At 35.3% G+C, this 23,229-nt stretch overlaps 1 protein-coding gene across 1 annotated transcript in view; it reads left to right on the top strand.

Moving 5' to 3' along the window:
• The window catches only part of NDUFS1 (NADH dehydrogenase Fe-S protein subunit 1 ndufs1), a gene marked incomplete at its 3' end in the record, with an annotated part of 31,476 nt that extends 11,496 nt beyond the window's left edge, over positions 1-19,980 (top strand). The window contains exons 6-13 of the mRNA XM_012941792.3: positions 633-918; positions 6,334-6,647; positions 9,007-9,202; positions 11,568-11,630; positions 13,388-13,543; positions 14,410-14,563; positions 15,573-15,889; positions 19,840-19,980. Of these exons, the coding sequence (XP_012797246.1) occupies positions 633-918; positions 6,334-6,647; positions 9,007-9,202; positions 11,568-11,630; positions 13,388-13,543; positions 14,410-14,563; positions 15,573-15,889; positions 19,840-19,980 (1,627 nt within the window). The remainder of the gene's footprint in view (positions 1-632; positions 919-6,333; positions 6,648-9,006; positions 9,203-11,567; positions 11,631-13,387; positions 13,544-14,409; positions 14,564-15,572; positions 15,890-19,839) is intronic.
• Positions 19,981-23,229: the final 3,249 nt, after the last annotated feature.

Genomic DNA, 23,229 nt, shown 5'->3' with positions numbered 1-23,229 from the left:
CCGATCAATGTTAGGTCACTATCGAAAACCTGAAAGTACTAGACAGTCGTTTCTTCTTATTGTTGGACTCCTCAGCGGTGCGTATCCACGATCTTGCACACGAGACTCGAAACAGGACCTCCAGTCTCGCGCAAATCCTCAACCTTTAGACCTCTGTGTAGGCATGCAACGGTGCTAATGTCTAACTTTAATCAGTTCAGTGCTTCCAGGCTTTTAGTGGTGATCTAACATTGATCGATTCATGATCTCAATAAAAGCTCAACAGTGCACAACCCTATACTAATAATCTTGTTGGCGTTTTTAATTTACGTATTGTTTCAATTATGAAACGGTAATAAGAGCGAAATGACTATATATTTCTCTGTGTGGACTTTCTATTTCGATGTCAATTGAACAAGACATTTGATAGAAATATTATTATAAATAAAGCTGATAAACAACTCACTTCCATGTTAAGTAAGCGTTGGCTATGCTGTCCAGAATGACAACTAAAACTTAACTAGTAAGCTTCCACAAGCTCAGAGAATGCAACATAATCAAGAACGTTTTTTTGTTAAAATTATTGCAGATCATGTGTACATTATATCAGTCATTATTAATTTTCATTTGTGGTTATAATTTGAATAAAATAGATTCGCTAATGAGATAGCTGGTGTACCTGATCTTGGGACTACTGGTCGTGGAAGTTCTCTCCAAATTGGTACCTATATCGATAAACCGTTCTTCAGTGAATTGTCTGGTAATGTTATTGATCTATGTCCCGTTGGTGCTCTTACTTCTAAACCGTATGCATTTACTGCACGACCTTGGGAGACAAGACGTATTGAATCGATCGATGTAATGGATGCATTGGGTGCAAACATTGTAGTCTCTATGCGTACAAATCAAGTTTTAAGAATAATCCCAAGGTTGAACGAAGTTAGTTATGGGTTGTTAAACGTTTTATTCTGAGTAACAATCTATATTTTAAAAGTCATTACAAATGTCACCTCTTCTTACTGACCCCGTTAAGTGGCTACAACTAAACGTGCAACTAATAATCGATAACAATAATTTGAAGTTTAGTGGACCAAAATGTTTCCATGATTAAGTGACTATCCCTATATGTTCCTAATTCCATTCTAATCAAATAGTGATAATACACAACGGAATGTTGAAAGTTAGCCAGTTTATATTCTTTTATTCTTAACTGTAATGCTTGCATTTTGCTGAGACTGTACGATAATTCAGTGAATAGATATGTAATTCTTTAGTTTCTTATCACTCTGGATGTTTATTTAACCCTGTACGTATGCTATCAGTAGGTCTACTAGTTATAGTTATCGAGTTTCCTCTTTTTATGAGAATATACGACAGCTATTTTCTGACGTTTTTAGTATTTCGATCTACACAGTTTCAGATATACCATAGGTTTCGTCATTATTTGGATCACTGATCGCTAACTATTACACTCATGATTCATTCTAGCTTCTGGAAAAATTTTAATAACTCAGATAGCATGTGACTTCTAAGTCGTTTTTATCTTCCTAATAACTATTCTTTTCATGAGAAATTTTGACTTTCAGTACATATACCTCCCTCGTAGTTATATGTGTATACATCTATGTGCATGTGTGTGTGTCTGTACACTTAATATTTTACCCATTACCTGCCTCCTTGTCACACTGTTCAATCTGTTCTGAGTTATATTAACACTTCCAATGTGTAGTATTTTGAATAGGCTGGGAACCCTTTCTCGATGTTGCACCTCTTACTGTCTGTCTGCGTGAGTGGATGTCTGAAACAAACTCTGCTATATGTAGAACTTCTATACCGCGTACAACTTGAGCACTCGAACTCTAGAACACTCCAAGTCTCAAGTTAGAAGAAAGAAGACGAGCGGCAAGGAATCTTATTCCAAACAGTTTCAAATATGGTACAAAACACCTAGGTATTTAAAGTTTTCAGTAAAGATGGAGTTATCATTACAATCATCCAGTCGTCATGCAATGGTTATGAGTGTTTGTCCGATCAGAAAACTACACGTCAAGATTCTGTCATGTTCTTCAGAAATATGATTGGATAGAATGTCTTCGGCTCTCTCATAGCTCCCTTGAGACCATCGCGGGCCGTCCTCACACTCTTCCAACTGGATTTGCATTTGTCTTTTATTAATCGTTGTTAAGAAATCAGCGAATTCTATAAAATGCAATATGACGTGATACTATGCAAAATAACAATCTCATTTCATACACATAGTTCCCTTTATTATCTTAAAGAGAGCAAGAACAAAGATTGGTGCAGAATAATATGAATTCATTTTATTTCGTTAGGTTCTCATCAGCTGCTTACAACCTAAATTATTTGAAATTCAACATTATTACAGATATTGACATATTTAGACATAAGAGTGTGATTAAGGATCAATACATGTGTATGATGATGTAACAAGCAAAGATTCAGATAGAGTTAATGAGCTCATTAAATGTTTGATTCGAATAAATAAATAAATAAAGTTAGAGAGGGAAAGTTCTGGAACATTGAAATAGTGATTAGAATTCATGAAAATAGAATAATGGTAATAAAGAAAATATGAATTGAAATCAATCATTTATGTATGATGTAATTTATACTTCAGAAAGAGTTGCAATAATGATGCAATAAATAAATAAATAGGAGCAAATGAATAGAAAGAGTGGGGGTTATTGTTACCAGGGTAAAAAAAGATTTATTACTGTCTCTTTTTTTTATACATAGATCTGGTTTTAAACGTTTGATTGCTAACGCTTCAGCGAATTTCAAAAGGTTGGAGTTTGATTGTTTGTTAATCACCTTGAAGGACTTCAGTATATCAGCTTTATGTCCTGTATCAAGGTGATGTCTTGCGATAGCACTGTTGAATGCGTTCAATCCATTTAACCTTAAACTTTTCGGAATATGTTCTTTGAATCGGACGTAGGCTCTCCTTTCTGTTCTACCAATGTAACTGCTTTGGCAGGTACATGTAAATTTGTATACACAGTTGGTGGTAACATGAAAGGGATACCTGTCGACCTTTGATTGTGTCAAAGAACATGTTGTTTTGGACAGGACAATCAATTTCGCTGCAGGATAAGTTCTTGTCAGTGCAGTTTTTAGTCTCATATTGATTGATCCTGTGACATCGTCACCTTTGAATTGAAGTTTAATAAAAATAGGCTTTTTATTTGCTGTAATTTCTTTCGGCTTTTGAACTTCACATTTGCCGTATTTCTCAATAAATTTCAGTGGGTATCCGTTATTCTTTAAACATTTTTTTTAACATTCATAACTTCCTCTTCTAGTGAATCGGAAGTACATATTCTTTCTGTTCTGTAAAACAGTGTTTTGACCAGTGCCTTTTTTGTAACTGATTGGACAAAAGCTATTGAAATTAAGATAACTACCATTCCATGTGTCTTTCTTATAAACTGAACGTTGAACTGTACCATCTTTTCTTCTTTTCATCGCGATATCGAGAAAATGGAACTTGTTTTCTTTTTCATGTTCCATAGTGAAATGGATATTCGGATGTGCTTCGTTGAAAAACTCTAGCAGATTTATTGCATGTTGTTTATTATAATATACGATGAAGGTATCATCAACATATCTCGAATAATACGTCATTTCATCAATCGCTCGTTTGAGTTTGGTTCTTTCGAGGTTAGCCATGAAAATATCTGCTAGGACAGGACCTAACGGACTTCCCATCGCTACACCATCGATTTGTTTGTATATGATATCGTTGAACTGGAACTGAACATCTTTTGTACAAATGAGTAATAGTCGTTTAAATTCTGGTACTGGTAGAGGTAGGATGTCAGAATGTTGACAAATTATGTCTATGGTCTCAAGAAGTGATATTTTTGCAAACAAAGATGTTACATCAAAAGAAACCATAAACTTACCGGCAATATTTATGTGATTCATGCTGTCAGCAAATACAAATGAATCCTTTAGTGTATAGGTGGCTAATCGTTGACGCACTGGTTCTAACTTATCTGCCAACCATCGTGCAACTTTGTGGTATGGTGAATTGATCATTGACAAAATAGGTCTAAGAGGATAACCTTGTTTATGTATTTTCGGTAATCCATACATGTGGGGCAAACGAGACCCACGAGGTCGTAGATTATTGTAAGTAGAGTTATCGATCATCTTCTTTTTCAGAAGATCTCTGAGTACTTTGGTGATTCTTTTCTCAATGGAATCAGTTAAATCTTTGTTACTTTTCTCTAACTTGAATCTCATATGGTCATTCAAGATGGACTTCATCTTAAAAAACATAATCTGTTTTGTTCATTAGAACAACACTTGAGCCTTTGTCTGACCGTAATATCATTATATCGTCATTTCGTTTAATATTTCGTAATGCTGTTTGGTGGTCTTTGGATAAAAGCTTAGACTGTGGTGCGGGTGAAACAAGATATTGGTTTGCAATATCGACTAGTTTAGATTTAAACCAGCCTTTCTTTTCTTCACTAACTGGGTGCAACTCTTTAATTTGACGTATTATTCGAGATATGTTGATGATACCTTCATCGTATATTATAATAAACAACATGCAATAAATCTGCTAGAGTTTTTCAACGAAGCACATCCGAATATCCATTTCACTATGGAACATGAAAAAGAAAACAAGTTCCATTTTCTCGATATCGCGATGAAAAGAAGAAAAGATGGTACAGTTCAACGTTCAGTTTATAAGAAAGACACATGGAATGGTAGTTATCTTAATTTCAATAGCTTTTGTCCAATCAGTTACAAAAAAGGCACTGGTCAAAACACTGTTTTACAGAACAGAAAGAATATGTACTTCCGATACACTAGAAGAGGAAGTTATGAATGTTAAAAAAAATGTTTAAAGAATAACGGATACCCACTGAAATTTATTGAGAAATACGGCAAATGTGAAGTTCAAAAGCCGAAAGAAATTACAGCAAATAAAAAGCCTATTTTTATTAAACTTCAATTCAAAGGTGACGATGTCACAGGATCAATCAATATGAGACTAAAAACTGCACTGACAAGAACTTATCCTGCAGCGAAATTGATTGTCCTGTCCAAAACAACATGTTCTTTGACACAATCAAAGGTCGACAGGTATCCCTTTCATGTTACCACCAACTGTGTATACAAATTTACATGTACCTGCCAAAGCAGTTACATTGGTAGAACAGAAAGGAGAGCCTACGTCCGATTCAAAGAACATATTCCGAAAAGTTTAAGGTTAAATGGATTGAACGCATTCAACAGTGCTATCGCAAGACATCACCTTGATACAGGACATAAAGCTGATATACTGAAGTCCTTCAAGGTGATTAACAAACAATCAAACTCCAACCTTTTGAAATTCGCTGAAGCGTTAGCAATCAAACGTTTAAAACCAGATCTATGTATAAAAAAAAGAGACAGTAATAAATCTTTCTTTACCCTGGTAACAATAACCCCCACTCTTTCTATTCATTTGCTCCTATTTATTTATTTATTGCATCATTATTGCAACTCTTTCTGAAGTATAAATTACATCATACATAAATGATTGATTTCAATTCATATTTTCTTTATTACCATTATTCTATTTTCATGAATTCTAATCACTATTTCAATGTTCCAGAACTTTCCCTCTCTAACTTTATTTATTTATTTATTCGAATCAAACATTTAATGAGCTCATTAACTCTATCTGAATCTTTGCTTGTTACATCATCATACACATGTATTGATCCTTAATCACACTCTTATGTCTAAATATGTCAATATCTGTAATAATGTTGAATTTCAAATAATTTAGGTTGTAAGCAGCTGATGAGAACCTAACGAAATAAAATGAATTCATATTATTCTGCACCAATCTTTGTTCTTGCTCTCTTTAAAACAATCTCATTGTAAGAATAAATCTTAGATTGCTGAGTCTAATCATCATGATGAACTGACTTCATCAACTAGGCAACCGCTGAAAAGAAAAAAACACTGAATAAATATTTCGTCTTTGAAATTTCTCATCGCTGCTTATCAATGCCCATTGCTCCAGGGGTTAAAGCAAACAGTATCTATTTTTGTCTTAATAACTTTTCAGCTTACTCATAAGTAAGTAATTTCTTCTGGTTAAATTTTTTAGACAAATGTCAAAATGAAGCAACGTACATAATACGTAGTCATGGATTGTGCATTACAGTTGGCTTGTAGTTTCATTATTGACAATTTTCCGATAATAATAGTAATAATACTATCGACAACAAAATCCCCATTCTTGTTTAGTTTGACCGTGAACTTTGTCTCTTTCTAAAAATATTCAATATACTATCTTTTTTCTCCTTAACTCCTCCTCTTTAGGATGTGAATGAAGAATGGTTAGCTGATAAGTCTAGATTCTCGTATGATGGTTTAAACAGACAACGGTTGGTTGTTCCATTTTTAAAAAAATTTGACAAATTAAGCGAAAGTACATGGGAAGATGTACTGATTAAAATTGCGGAAAAGTTACTTCCTATACTTGGATCATCTGAAGGAGGCATACCTCGAGCAAATCAGGTGGCTGGACTTGTCGGACCATTCGCTGATGCTGAATCAATGATAGCATTGAAAGATTTAATTAATCGATTGAATTCTGAACTAGTTTGTACTGAAGAAAGTTTTCCAACAAATAGGTAATTCTGCAAGCTTTTTTTCGATAGTGTAATTGGTTAAATTGAATTAGGAAATTTAGGTTAGAAAAATAAAAAAATACATTCTAAGATTGTTAGTTTTAGACTACAATTTTTTTCGAAGAACTAGCAAAATTTAGTCGAAATCGAACATTGGGTATATGGTAAAATGGTAAATCGATGAATGATTATGCAATAATTTGCCGACTAATGGTAAGCGGACATGCGTCACATGTGTAACCTCAGTTATTCTTCACACCGAAATGTAATGGTAATTGGCATAGCAGTAGAGAAAAAAAAGAGCTAACGGAGAGGAAGTGAAATAAAAGCATAGAGTTGGTGTTTTGTAATTAATTAGTGTTAAATTGAAGTGTGTAGAGAAGTATAGCTCCTATGGTTAACAACCACAAGGTAATCGGCTCTCAAAGATTTGAAACCTTGGAAAATATGACGAAAAAATCAGTTACAGTAGCGTAAAATGAATAATTGTTGACTTTTCAATAAATCTTGAGTTTTAATTGTATTTCACTGCCCTTTTTGAACCATTCTCAGCACTTAGTTTTCACTTCATTCGTCAAAAAAACACTACTACCGTTTTTCCCTTTGGTTCGCTTTACTTTTGTAAAGTGAAAAACTAAGCTGATACGTAGTACTGCTAGAAAATAAATTAATAAAAGAATAGCACAGTAGTTAAAATAAAAATAATACCGGGAAGTGTAGCAACCATTTATAAGGAATATAATGTGTAGTTTTTAAAAAAACCCAACAAAAAATCAGTGAATCAAAGCTTGAAATAATCTCAAAAATCAGTATCTTATAAAGTTCAATTATTGATTACCATATGTGATGTAACATGATGAATCTCATTCGATGATTACGAAAGTAAATTGTATGTCTCCTTGATATTTACTACTTTAGAATTCTATCTCCTAACTGAAATCACGGATTTAGCGTAGGGATTTAGTTGATTAGTAATGTCTTCTAAGTAAAGGCTTACCATAAAATACTTTATTGAGTTGAAACTTATAACAAACTGCAATCAAAAAAAGTATTTTCATCCCCACTTTTCATCAATAAAAAAATAATCGGGTAGGAATAATACAATTCAAATGTTTTGCAGCTTTTATTACCTTAACTAAATAAAATTTAACATTTTAAACTCACAGAATAAATGGAATACATGACTAGTAGTGGTATTTAGGACGTATATTTCGTTCTGTTCAGAATTCACCAGCTGGATGTACCTGCATATCAGGGTTAACATTCATTTCGTGGCTTAAACTCAGTACCTTTCTCTTTGAGCGCCCAAGGCGTTGTCCCCTTAACTATTGAGTCCAAATAGTCACCCACTTTTACACATATTATTGGCTTTATCCAATACTATATTTGTTGTACAATATAGAATTCTTAGCACAAAGTATTTCAACAAGTTTCCTTTTCTTATTTCTTGATCGATCCTGACGATAAATATTGAGTGATCTCCAATTAGATGTTAGCAGTTCAGTAATCGACATCTGAATAATGTTCATTCTTTTCAATTGCCAGTCACCACGATATCTCTGATTGTACTTTTTTGTAGCTTGTACAGCGATAGGTGGTTTGAATAAATTTTTCTGGTTAGCGTTTTTTTAGCGAGTTAGTTTTCTACGGGGTGAGGTCGCTAACTCCATGCCCAACCCTCCTCTTTTATCCGGGCTTGGGACCGGTAATAGCCACAGAGGGGCTCCAGGCGGAGTTACTTCGAATCTGTTGGTCAGACACTATCAGCTACAACTTACTATAGAAGAGGACAAACCATATCCCAGCGGAGGAAGAAAACAGGAAGAAGCGCTGGAAGTGGATAGAACACACATTGAAGAAAGCACCGAACTGCGTCACAAGGCAAACCCTCACATGGAATTCCTCAAGGCCAAAGAAAAAGAGGGAGACCAAAGAACACATTACGCCGAGAAATGGAGACAGACATGAGAAGAATGAACAAAAATTGGATATAACTGGAAAGGAAGGCCCAGGACAGAGTGGGTTGGAGAATGCTGGTCGGCAGCCTATGCTCCATTAGGAGTAACAGGCGTAAGTAAGTAAGTAACAGCGAAAGGTCGTAAATTTTTCATAAACGCGCCTGAAATAGTTTATGCGATTAATAAACAGAATAATGTGTTAAAGCAAAAAAACAGACAACTTGTTCAAATACCTAGATATCAGGGACATGTAGCCCAGATATTTAAGCAAGCCTAAGACTAATCATAATCACTCAAAATATCAACAACGGGATATATCAGATCATTTTAAATCAAATTTTTCACCTAATATTTTGTATGAACTATTTATTAATTAATATCATTAATTTTTTTATATTTTCTAGTACGGATCTACGTAGTAATTATTTATTCAACAGTCGTATTACTGGTATAGAAGATGCTGATCTAGTATTATTAATTGGTACTAATCCACGTTTTGAGGCACCTTTGTTGAATGCACGTCTACGCAAATGTTGGATACATAACGATTTGGAAGTCTTTTTATTAGGTCCAAAAGTTGACTTAACTTATGATTATGAAGTATGATTTAATGTTTTGTTTAATGGGATTTTTTTTTCTAAAAATTGTTATTGAATCAAAGTATTGTTGACTACAATCACTGTCGTTTAAGGATAATGTTCTTTACAACTTCATAATAACTAAACCGTGTTATTTCCCCCATAATTTTTTCAACCTTTTGTAAATTTTCTTTTACACTGGTTGATTATACACATAAGCCTATCCAATATTTCTTAAGACATCTGTGATTTGATCAGATTTCCTGTTTAGAGTTGTTAATAGCTTTCCTCATGAGTCGATATTTACGAATTTATTTAATTATTAAAACAAATAAATATTGATACAAGGAAGCATCGAATATATGTGCGCCATACTTCATTATTTAATTTTTGTGAGGGCTGGAATACTACCCGGGCTCCGAAACCGAAACAGGTGGTTTTCTTAGGGGGCCACATCGAGCCTTTGACCCAGAGATGTAGTCCACAATGCAGCGGAGCAACGTTAGGAGACGCAATTCCATAATAGCCGGTGTCCAACAAATAGGTTCATATACCGTTTGTTCCCTCAGGATCCTAGAGCCCATGCGCACGATTGTCTTCGAATCAGGGTTTTCCAAATCCCCTAGGTGGACCCCTCGTGTCTGATTCTTCTCACCCTCGGCCGTAACAGGTCATTTGGAGGCAATATTTACGATTGGACTTTTTAAAAAAAACAATTGCCTATTAACACACAGTAAATTTGGCAGTTTTTTCTTGTTGGAGTATTTATAGTTTATAAAACTTCGTTCAGGATATGTTTTAGCTTTTTCGTAGTTTGACAATTCTGCGATTACATAGTCTTACCTCATCGCTTTTATTGTCAAAACAGGAATTCAGTTAGCTTGAGCTATTGTCTTTTGCCAAAGTGATTGTTATTTACTATTTTCTTGACATTCTTTTTCTAATCAGGTTTACCTGTAGAAATTATTTGCTTCTATAATTTGCTACTATAGACTGTTAAGTTTCAGCATATAGCAGCATTCGATCTGAACTAATAAGGACTAGACAAGCATGACATTGATCACCACCCAGTGATCAATCAATTGTGATTACATCTCAGTCCTACAGGAGGTTAGTCGCGGCCCGGATTACTCAGTGGTAACGCCTCTGACTGTGAAGCTGTGTGACACGGGATCGAATCCGTCAGGGGGAACCAGTTCCCTCAAGATAACAGGTACACCTTGCTGACGAGTGCTAAGTAGCACGAAACCCGGGTCCAGGGTTTCCTGTCGACTACCTCCGACCACCATCTAATCACCAGGTTTGTCAGCAATTTTAGCACGATTTCCAAAAAAACTTCTAGATTCTCATGATCATTTGTAATCCTCTAGATATCCTTGTTTTCTGAGCATTAACTAACCTTAAAAGTATGACTTTCCCTATATATTTCCTGCCTTCTGTTTTTTGTTCGTGATTGGAGAACAAAGTGCTCCTAGAAACTATGAAGTCGATTAAGTGTTTACTCACACATATTGAATTCTTTTACAGTAGACAGTGGATTGTTAGTTTAATTTTTTTACTGGTCATATTCATTTCATTCCGTCCTTTTTTGCTTCGTTTCATCTACTATCGAATTGGTATTCTTATAATTACCAACTGAACTCACCGGTATTACGCTTCTATAAGGAATTGTATACTATATTAGATTGTATATACCTAGTGTAGTGAATAGAGTAAGTCACATCAGTCATCAGAACTCGGTCAATATATTACGAGCTCCTATCAGCTAATTAATTGAAAATATTCTAAATTTTAAGTGGAGTACTCTGACTGAAATCATTAATCTATGGTTTTTAGCAAAAGATTGTTTCATGATATTGAATTGATTAAGTTCATGTTTTAATATTGGTGTACTAATTTGCTTGTATTTGGTTTCACTTGAGGGTAACGTTTCTTCTTAGATATAAGAGAACTAAAACATTTCCAACACAAACTGGATCGATAAATGTGGAGTATCTATCTTATAGAATTAAAAAACATTGATTTTAGATCAGAGATGGGAACTAGCATTAGGTTCTCAAGGAAACTAATAGTCTATGAACGTTGTGGATTACAATTTTAGGTGAAAGCTTGTAAAAAAATTAGCCTTCTTCAGTCTCTATGTTCATTTTGTATGATTTATTTCCTTTATCTATATTGTACTAAATATTTTTTGTGTTTTAATCAAATTTAACATCGAATATTTGATCAATGGTAGAATATGATCTGTCTAATGTTTGCTTCAGTAATCACAATGAAGTTAATCCTCATTCTTAATAATTTTTTGTATATGAATAGAGGACTTCCTGTTTAAAAGAATTAGCTACAGTAAATCTAATTCTGTTTTTTTTTATCTCTTTGTATTTCAGCATCTTGGTGATCAACTTGAAACTTTACAGTCTTTAGCTGTTGGTAAACATCCATTGAATAACGTAAGTTTCCTTTAAACTTAATATTATTTTAAAATGTTTATCCATCTTATTTTATAACTTATAGAATAATCACTTCACATAAGTAATAAAGTCATTTACAGGTTGGAACAGTTGATCGTATGATTGTATTAAATATTGTCAATCAGTTATCAGCAACATGGATTCTGGGATATATGTACATCATTTCAAATCACCATACTATATATTAGCACAGCGAGATTAAACTATCATGAGTAGTATTATAAGCAGTAAGAGTATCAACGGTAGTAGAATCGTTTAGCGCATGGACAATACGACTGGTGAAAAAAGAATGGATTCTTAGAATGAAGACCATGAAATAACTTTAGAAATCGAGATCTAAGAGAAAAGAAAATGTAAATGCTTTCACATCATTGCAACGGATTCATAGACTGATGGCATGTTTTGGTCTGACTACCCTTAGCTTTTTTCCAAATTGCCCCCAAATGCTCTGCTACCGCTGAGAGTGGATGGAGTCAGCTCTCCCTCTCCAAATACTCTCACAGCCACGTGCATACAACCACTACCAGGGAAGTCCTACTCACTGCCTAATCGTCGTGGGGGTTGTTGTTTCCGAAATTGAGAGGGCGAAAAGCGAATGTCCGGCGCTTAACCGGGTTGGTGGATATGAAGGATCCACTTAGAGGAGTTTGAAAACCCTGATTCCAAACCAATGGTGTACATGGGCTCCAGTATCCTGAGGGAACAAATGGCGTATCAACCAATTGTTGGTCACTGGCTACCATAGGACTGCATCTCCTTACGATGTTCCATTGTTTTGTGGATTAGACCTTCATGTCGAGGGCCCCAGATGTGTCTCCCTAAGAAGATCACCTGCTTCAGTTCGGGCATCCGGGTAGTATTCCAGACCACACACAAATCAAGTTACTTGTGTGGTACATATGTATTTGGTGCCCCTTTGTACTAATATTTATGTGTTCAAATAAATAAATAATAAGAAGCATATCAATATACTCAATCTCAATTCACATCAGGAAAGCCAGTTCGTTCGAACAGTATAATTCCCACCCACATTTCCACATATCGGGGTCTGGAAACTACTAAGAAACATTTAAATAAATGTCTAAAATTTTCCTTTCGATCACACTGTAATAACTGACATCATAAACACTGAACTTTGCCTTATCATGTTTCCTAAATTATTGATTGTTTTGTATTTTGTGAATTGATAAACTCCAAATCCAACCAACCCTAACTTAGAATTCTGGGTGCAGAGGGGAAAGACGAAGACCAAAGAATACATTCCTTCGGCTTTCGGAGGCAGACTTCAAAAGAATGAATAACAGTTGGAAACAACTGGAAAGGAGAGTCCAGGATAGAGTTGGGTGGAGGATCCTGGGTGGATGGCCTATGTCCTTGCATGAGGTTTAACAGGCGTAAGTGAAGTGAAGTGATGTACTAACCAGTTGAGGCCACAATATCAAATACATCAGTACCTCATTGAAATCATTAACTGGTTTAATTTAGGAAACCATTGAAAACCTGGAAGAGCTGAACTGTCGTTACGTCCTAGTAGTTGACCTCTCATCAGTGTGCATCGAACCCAGGACCTTTTGTCTTGCACGCAAACGCCTAACCTCTAGACTACTGATCACCTAATTATCTCTCCAGGTATCACTGACATTTGTACGTTTATGATTCTCATACTATTTAATTATTGTTCTCTTCACTTTGCAATTTATTTTATTCTTTAACTTACTACTTTACTAATTTTAAAGCGTTTAAATTCTTCGTCCCACCCCATAATAATCTTGGGAAGTGAATGTTTACAACGTAAGGATGCAACGGCAATTCATAATGCTGTATGTCGAATTTCCGCCAATTTAAAAGAAACGAAAAAATTGGACTATCAAGTGTTCAATGTTCTTCATCGTGTAAGTGTTGTTTTCTTGTGTTTCAATTATCCATAATGCATCATGTCTGTCGCTTTCACTTTTTTATATATTTAAAAATTTATATTTTTAATGTATTCCTATTTAGGGGTCTTGTGGAAATTGTTGGATTTCACAGTTCACATCATGGACTTATCTTAGATAATCGTTGTGAACTAAGAAGCAATGAATAGCCGTTTCATCCTGATATGAGACTCTTCAGAAATCAAACCCAGAACTTTCAGATCTAGCACCGACAGCTGTATCTTGAGATTGCTGAGTTAAAATCTAGTGGTTTTTATACATCCTGATAAGGTTGCTTTCCTTAAGCTGGATGGTTTAATCACAAAGTTTTTATTGTCCTTCTGAACAGCATCTTCAGAGCCTAGTTTACATAGAAGTCAACTTTTCAGTTATTCCACTAGTGTTATATCAGTTCGTTTGAATGGTGTTGTTTGTGGTTGACTGCCTTTACAAACTATGTTCTCTTAATTTGTCTTTACACTTTCACTAACTATTTTTGTTGGTTTACCTTTTGGCCTCTTCCTCATAGCTCCGTAGATTGAATCTATGTCGATATGTCTGTAGGTTGCTAATTGATCTGAATGCCGTACTTCGGAAAATTCTCCGACATCCTTAGTGTTCCACTGATTCGGAATTTTGATTTTTCTCTAATTAAATTTATCTCTGTGATTATTTATGTACATTAATATCATTGGTAGTATATCATGTCGTCACAATGCCAACCTAAGTTCATGTATCCTTAGGTTAAGGGGCTATCCACTTGACACGTTTGTATGTATTTATTACATTTCAAATGAACTACTGAGTAACATATTTCTCATTTGTACCATTCACTTCTATTTCAGTATGCAAGTCAAGTTGCCGCTCTAGACTTAGGTTACACGTCAAACGTAGAAATAATCAAACAAAACAAACCAAAAATGCTTTTCCTTCTGGGTGCTGATCGTAATCTTATTACACGTCAATATTTAGCTCCCGATAGTTTTATAGTTTATATTGGTAAGCTAAAATAATCATTGTGATTTAATTTGATTTTTCACAGCATAGATGAATATTTTACATAATAGTGTCTAGACCAAAGCATATCATGTGAAATTATCTATTGTAATACTTTGAGTTCTTTCTAATACTATTTTTATCCGGGCTATGATCTACAAGATAATCGTATCGTTGGTTGAAAACTATTGGTGGTGATACGGCTCGTGATCGGTCTCAATAACGTTTACACATATCATTTTTCTTCTACCAGCTTTAAATCATGAGTTTTTAAAAAAAAATACTATTTTATACGTTACGCCTGAATGTTATTACTCATGGTTAGTTTCACTAGGATATTGGTTATATTAGCTGTATGTTCGGTGCTTGAGATATATAGCATCTCTCCTACAATTAAGTTTGTTTACGGTCGATTTTGTCAATCCCTTCAATTTACTTATTTAACAGACTGTTATTCTAACAGTAAAAATTTGTGTTTTTGTATTATCACGGAGCTTAAGGAATTATCTCGAAGCCAAGCCAATACAGGTAATCAAGAACGAAACCTTGAATCTAGATTTTGTGTCACTTGGCTCTCGACTGTAGAGACATCCTAAAATCTTTCGTGCCTCTAGGTAACCCTCGTGCTATTGATAGAAGAAACCCGACAAGTAGTGAATAGGTCTTTATTTCGATCTTCTCTCAGTCACAGTAGAGCGTGGGGTTATTTATTTAGACAAACAAAGACTCTCAACATTCAATATAAGATAATAGGAAATATAACGCTTATACAAAATAAGGAAGTGAATAAATGCTTGAACTATACTGTTTTGGCATATGCTTGGCTGTTTGAGGTCAACTCTTAACCAACTAATCTAAGCTGTTACAAATCTTTAGGAAACTAACTAATCTTGTGTAACTCAAACCTATATCACCTAATTCAAGAAATGTTTTCCCATGGTAAACAATACTTCATTTATTGCCGAACAAATGACTTCTACTATATTATTCTCTTTCTCCATATCCATTGTAGGTCATCATGGTGATGCAGGTGCATTATTAGCTGATGTCGTTTTACCTGGAGCTGCTTATACTGAAAAAGATGCTATTTATGCTAATACCGAGGGACGTGCTCAACAAACTCGATTAGCTGTAGTTCCACCTGGTTTGGGTCGAGAAGATTGGAAAATATTTCGTGCTATCTCTGAAGTAGTCGGTATCACCTTGCCCTATAATGATTTAAATCAAATTCGTTCGCGAATCGGTCAAGTTGCTCCTGGTTTATTAGATTTAAATACAATTCAACCATCACTCAAAGAAGTTCAAACATTGGCTGATAATTTATCCAAAGTAATTTATAGATTAATGTTTAAATCCCTTTATAAAATTTAGGATGTATTTATTTATTTTACTTATTTATTTATTATTTATTTGAACACATAAATATTGGTACAAGAGGGCACCAAATATGTATGCGCCACACATTTTCATTATCATTAGATTTGTGTGTGGGTTGTGATACTCCCCGGGTGTCCAGACCGAAGCAGGTGGGTTTCTTAGGGGGCCACTCCCCGAGCCTTCGACCTAAAGGTCTGACCCACAAGGCAGTGGAGCATCGTGAGGAGATTCAGTTCCATGGTAGCCAGTGACCAACAATTGGTTTATACGCCATTTGTTCCTTTAGGATACTGGAGCCCATGTGCACCATTGGTTTGGAATCCGGCTAAAGCGCCGGACATTCGCTTTTCGTCTTCTCATTTTTGTAAACAACACCCCCACCACGAGAAGACATTGAGTAAGACTTCCCTGGCAGAGGCTGTATACTCATGGTCATGTGAGAGCATTTCAAGGGGGAGGGTGGGCACACACCACTCTCGGCCATACCAGGGCATTTGGGGGCTTGGATTTATTAAGTATTGTAATGTATGGGTTTAATAATCATACGCAATCTCCATATACACGAGTCCACCCGCGTACCTGAGTGAAAGACTAAGTGTGAGAAGGAAGCTTTTACTGGCCAACCGTTTCAGGGATGTATCTATACTCATAGCACGAAATTCATTCATCCATATAAGTAAATAGGATTTTGGCATTATTACCTTATCTCAGTTCGTAATAAAAATGTTTACTTTAATTCCTAACTATAAATTCTAACACTGAACCAAAAATTTATCATACTAATTTCTAACCCTCTTCTGACTTTAGTAAGTAGATGAGTTATCTGAACGTCACTTTAGCGTCATTCAAATGTCGTTCATAAATTATGGTCTCACAGATAATTATTTTTTCATGAATGATTTATTATGTCTACTGATGTATGTACACAAAATGACATACTATAAACCATATGAACATAAAGAATTATACTTAATCTTATTTTGTCATTCATTCACCTACGCCTGTTACCCCTCGTAGAGGAGCATAGGCCGTCCACCAGCATTCTCCATCGTTCATGTATTGTAAAGTAAATATTACTCTTCAATAAAAGATTGAATTATTAGATCTTCTCATGGTATGAGATTATCACTTTATTTCTTAATAGTAATGTAGTAACAATTTAGATGTTAATATTGATTTCATGAGTTCTAACCCCTGATGTAAACAAGACTTTTCGAGTCATTCAGTTAAATCCTGGATAGGTAATGCTACGAAATTTTCAATCTGTTAATCTTCTCTAGCTACCACATTTTATTCACACTAATATACATATGTATCAAATAGGTAATTCTAGAGTTCTTTTTAGCAATCTGATTTTCTTTCAATTAACTTCAATGACCCTTAACTTTGATTCCAATTCCCTAATAATACAATTTTGTTCTTTGTTTAAAACTTCGAGTACTCTAAAAGACAAATCTTCCTTGTAAGATTTAGTTGCTAGAATCCGAATAATATTAATTAGATTGTGTAACACATGTATACAATAATATATAATGATTTTAAAGTGAAGAAAAAAGTGGCAAACTAGAATAACTGTGGCCTGATTCAAAAAATAGTATCTTCAATCGAGATAAAAATGAAAGGTGTCCGAAGTGGAGACATTCGGTATTATAAATTATCAATACAAATTAACAAAATGATCAGTAAGTAATTGGTTTCCTGGATATTCAACATGATTAGAAGAACCTTGTGAGTGGGTAATATGAAATCCTTAATACATTGCATTAGTGTTATATATCTAGCATAAACGTAAAATTCTAGAGCAAATTACATGGATGACGGGATGAATTAGAATGACAAAGATTATCAATAATATCAGAAGGGGTTTCGTAGAGATTTTAGAAATTCCACAGATTGAAATCATGAGTCAGTTGAAGCTAGACCAACATGGAAAACCTGGAAGCACTGGACGGCCGTTTCGCCCTAGTACGGGACTCCTCAGCAGTGCGCATCCACTATCCCCCACCCCGCGGGATTCGAACCCAGGACCTACTGGTCTCACGTGCGAGCACTTAACCACTAGACCACTGAGCCGGCATCCAACGGTGTTAATGTCTAACTTCAACCAATCCACAAAGCTGCGCCACCGTATACCATTATCTTCAGTGAGTTGATATCTCACAACAGACCTGTTTGTACTCCACTAGTAACGGCTTCCCACTAGAACTCCAGGAGTATCTCTTGAAGTCAGTCACTAGTGAGCAGATGATTATTATCAGAAGGGGTTTGTGGAGATTTTAGAAATTTCATAGATTGAAATCATGAGTCAGTTGAAGCTATCAATAATAATCAAATAAATGCATATATACATATATGTACGTGGACAATTGTGAGATCATTTGGAAGTAGAATTCAAAAGACATAGAGGGATGAGTGTCGCTGTAATTAGATGAAGTACGAAAAGAGATAAGATTATGTAAGTGATAATTATACAAATTGTGTAGAGTATATATAAGACTCAAATCACTTGAAAACAAGTATAAAAATCATATAGTTAAGAATTGGATATTGTCTTGAATTAGAAATCGATAAGGTGGATTACATAAATGAAAAACCAATGAATGAAAGGATGGTTTTGGTGTATATAAAATAAGAATTAGCTTGATGAAGACCACATAACAAAATAAACACTAATAAAATTGTAATAACAGTAACAAAAAAAATATGTAGTGATTGCAGGTGAAATTAGTCAAAACTGTGAATTTACCAAGGTAGTAATAAGTTGACCACTAAAACTAATAAAGATTGATCCAGCAAGGAGTCCTTCATTCGCCGAACCAATCTTTCCTATATATATATATATATATATATATATATATATATATATATATATATATATATATATTACGTTTACTTAAATTGATTGCTGTCTTTTTCTCGACACACAAATCAGGTTTGAGTTTGTTCATAGATACTACTTCGGCGGATTTGAGAGACGCTGGGTATTTTCGTCTGCTGATAATTTTGAAGGGTTGAGAAATATCATTGGTACACTCGATATTAGTTACATGTCGAACTATCACATTATTTTGAGTCGTTGCGCCTCTCTCATATTATTTAGATTGTGTTCGGAAACGCGATCATATACTCTTCTCTCTGTTCTTCCAATATATGTGCTTCGACATGTACATGTAAATTGGAGGTAGTGAGAATACTGAACCTGTCAATGTTTTTGAACACGAGTTACGTAATACCTAATTACTTACTTACGCCTGTTACTCCTAATGGAGCATAGGCCGCCGACCAGCATTCCCCAACCCACTCTGTCCTGGGCCTTCTTTTCTAGTTCCATCCAATTCTTGTTTATTTTTCTCATGTCTATCTCCACTTCCCGGCGTAATGTGTTCTTTGGTCTTCCTGTTTTCCTATGGCCCTGCGGATTCCATGTGAGGGCTTGTCTTGTGATGTAGTTGGGTGTTTTCCTCAATGTGTGTACTATCCACTTCCAGCGCTTCTTCCTAATTTCTTCCTCCGCTGGGATCTGGTTTGTTCTCCCCCATAGTAGGTTGTTGCTGATAGTGTCTGATCAGCGGATCCGAAGTATTTTGCGTAGACAACTGTTAGTAAACACCTGTATCTTCTGGATGATGTCTTTCGTAGTTCTCCAGGTTTCCGCCCCATACAGTAGAACTGTGTTGACATTTGTCTTGAAAATGGGTTACGTAATAGTTGGACAAAATTTGAAGAGTTGACTTAAGTTTAGAGAACTATGTGAATGAAAGAGAAAACCAATCGAAAAAGGATAACTGTATATATGAGTTAAATTTATTATTCTGTTAACCAGTAAATAGTAGACTTCAATATTTTTTGAGTAATCCTTCTATTTCACCTATTTTTTTCATTACATTTTACATATTAAATAGAGTTCAGTTCAAACGATGAATACAAATGAACCAATTAAACTTAGTTTATTAACACTAAAAGATTATTATATTACAGATTGTATTAGTCGAGCTTCTCAAACTATGGCAAAATGTGTGAAAGCTGTACAAGAGAATGAATAAATTGCAAAAAGTAATAATATACTAAAGAACAATTAAACGTTAGTTCAATTGTGTTTCCTTTGTTTGTTTTCTTCCTTATATCCTTCTACTTCATGTTTTCTTCTCTTCTTTTTTACACTTTAAACAAAAAAGTATCTGTATTTTCACAGTTTTCTCAATGTGTAGAAGTTTTCAAAAAAAATAGTTATTCTGAATTTCATATAAACACATTTTTTGAAAAATGCAATGATTTAATCTTGACTAGTAAAATCTCTTTTTGATGATATTATGATCAATGAGTATAACTGTTTTCTAATTATGCAAAGATGGATAGTGGTTGGCAGTGGAATCCAAGGCATGCGTTTTGTCCTATTTGGGACTCGTCATCTGGATGTACCTGTGTCTCAGAGTTGATGTTCCCTCTGGGTTGTTTATGAATACAGTGGTCTTGAGTGCTGTTAGAGGTATGAGGACGGTTATCACTTCACGGTTGCCCACACTGTGAAAGGGTTCTTCTGGAGGAAAAGGAAACTGGATTTGAGGTGGTCTTAGTGACCTGAGAGCGTGACCGCAGTGCCCAAGGGACAACTGCTTGAGGTCGGTCACACACGACCTTTTCATGGGTAATTTTTGTGTTAGCTCCGTACTTGTTGAGACCTTACCGCCGGAGACGAAAATCCATGGGATAAGATGAGGTGTGTATTTTTAGGGTCGGTCTTTTCTAACCCCACACTTTCTTGTGGGAAGGCAGTATCTTTGTCATGCTTGTTATCTGAAGGAAACACCTAACAGCCGTCACACCTCTGTACGGTTAGCAATACGACTTCACCCTTGGACCTTGGATTTGCTGCTTTTAGTCTTACCGTTCTTCAACCGACCTGCCTGACATGGTAGGACCTTGAGGAACGATTGTTCTAGCCAGTATAACTCGATTGGTTCGTCACAATGGATAAGCCCGACCAACACGTCAAGGTAGCAACAACGGCCGGGGTTCACTCTGGGACTCGGATGCTGTACCATTTGCTCCAAACACGATTGTGTTATCCACTTAGCTACTGAGTCCTGATAGCCACCTGCTTGTGCAATGAGGTGAAGTTTAAATTCACTTGGTATTGTTTGCTTGAATACATTTATTCACACCTAACTATGACAATCACTTTGTTCCATCGACTAACGTCGATTCCATAAACTAGTGTTTTAGTGCTTCAACTTAGTTGACTTTTTGAAATCTACTTACCTTATATGAATTCACAATATTCCCCTATTTTACATCATTTGGACTATAGAATACCATCTATACAGTGTACTGAAAGAATAATTACGACTAACAAAACATTTTATATACCTCTAATGTGCAACTCAGATTTAATAATGATTTCTATAGATAAAGCTATTGAGTTGCAAATGGTTCCCCACTAGTCCCTCTCTTGCCTGATTGTTGCATGATCAATCTGGAATATATTGTACTTCGATCAATAATTGAAAGATTTCATTCATATCAGAGATATATGAATGATACTTTCATTATTGGTGAAGAAGATATGAACCTCAATGAAATTTCGAATCAATTAAAAAATGTCATCATTCGATTCAATTCACATTAGAAGCAGCGGTGAACGATAAACATCATTTTCTTGATATGCGGTTAGAAAAAAATTCAGATGGTTCTTTACAGAGATAAATATATAGAAAATCGACTTGAACAGTTAAAGTATAAAGTGTCTTTCGAAGAATCGACGTTCATCGGGGTATGTTACATAATGCCAGCTGATCTAAATTTAATAGGTTTAGATTGTTTCGACCAGCTGCAGCTAGGTGACGTCCCGCTAAGCACCGTATATCATTTGGAATAAGACAATCCCTTGAAATTGGAAGCAAATCGTCTCCACTGCCAACATTGGTTGCCGCATAACACTGGATATCATTCATTGTAACCCCCTTCATGTTTTTTTTTTAAGGATGCTTTGATGATTCTGAATGCATGAGATTCCCATCTTATAAGTGCTTTTCGTGCTTCTTTAGACAACATCAGAGCGACTCCCTAGGTGTGCGGGGCGTTTTCTTCTTCATGACCAGAGTACATCAGCAACTCTCTCGAATCCAGCCTTTTCTATCCAAATTGGGTCCGGTTGGTTTCACTTGTTGCGAGCACCACCAAGTTGTATCTCTTCACTTCTATGACTATTTGTCTGATTCTCCCGTTCTTCCATATTGTTTGGATATTGTATGTACCTACAATAATTGTTACTGTGGTTGTTAGGAGAGATATCGGCGTCGTGACTTCGGACGAATATTGGCTTTTAGTGTAAGGCACCATAATTCTACTTCACAAAGAATCTTCAAGTCGGAGGACAGAGTATAAATGGTTTAAGTTGTTCTTACTGGTTAGCGTATTTTAGCAAGTTTATTTTCTACGGGATGAATTTGCTGACTTCACTCCTAGCCCTCATCTTTTACCAGGGCTTGGGACCAGCAGTAACTCTTGAGGAGCTATAGGCGGAGTTTTGAACACACCCTAACCCTTGTACCGGAAAGAGCCTAAATAAATGTTCATCTGAGCACCAGGTTCAAAAATTAGGAAGAGTATACTGATATCCCTAGATAACTCAACGGTATAGTTATAAGAAGTCAGGTCATTGCTAAAAATAATCTGACCAATCCGCGTTCGCCACAAACTTTCCACGGAATAGGAAAAGTTAGGAAGTTAGTGTCTAGGTATTTAACAAACATTACAAGGGAATATTAACAGATATTCTACCGGAAATGAGGAGTTGAGAGTTTTTAACCATAATAATATGGGAGCGTGTGCAGTGCAGCTTTTTCACAGCACCACATTTAAGCATCTGAGTTGTAAGCATGTCTGTAACGAACGCGTTATTGATTTGTACCCGATTCGCAATTAATAGTTGGACTGTGTATATGGTTTTCAAATTAGTTAATGCGATGCGTAACAAAGCAAATCTGGTTGGATTTTTCTGCCACAGGATCAAACTATTATGTTAGATTACTTCGTCAAAAAAATATCTATCAAAATGGAAGAATAGGACAAACTCGAACACAGTCAGCAAGAAAGCCCTCTAACTAAAACTCAATTTTAACATGTTGGATTTTATTAAAAAGACATTTCACGTCGCCAAGTTACCAGTGGCCTCAACTAAACCAATACCTGTAGAACGTAGCAAGGACAAGATACCGAAGATTCCATTCTCTTTGTGCATCTATCAATTTAAATGTACTAGTAAAGTCAGTTACGTAGGCTATACTTGGAGT

This window comes from Schistosoma haematobium, chromosome 1 (assembly GCF_000699445.3).
Source record: "Schistosoma haematobium chromosome 1, whole genome shotgun sequence".
Taxonomy (NCBI): Eukaryota; Metazoa; Platyhelminthes; class Trematoda; order Strigeidida; family Schistosomatidae; genus Schistosoma; species Schistosoma haematobium.
The sequence above is the reverse complement of the archived record's forward strand: the minus strand, read 5'-3'. Positions and strand labels throughout refer to the sequence as shown.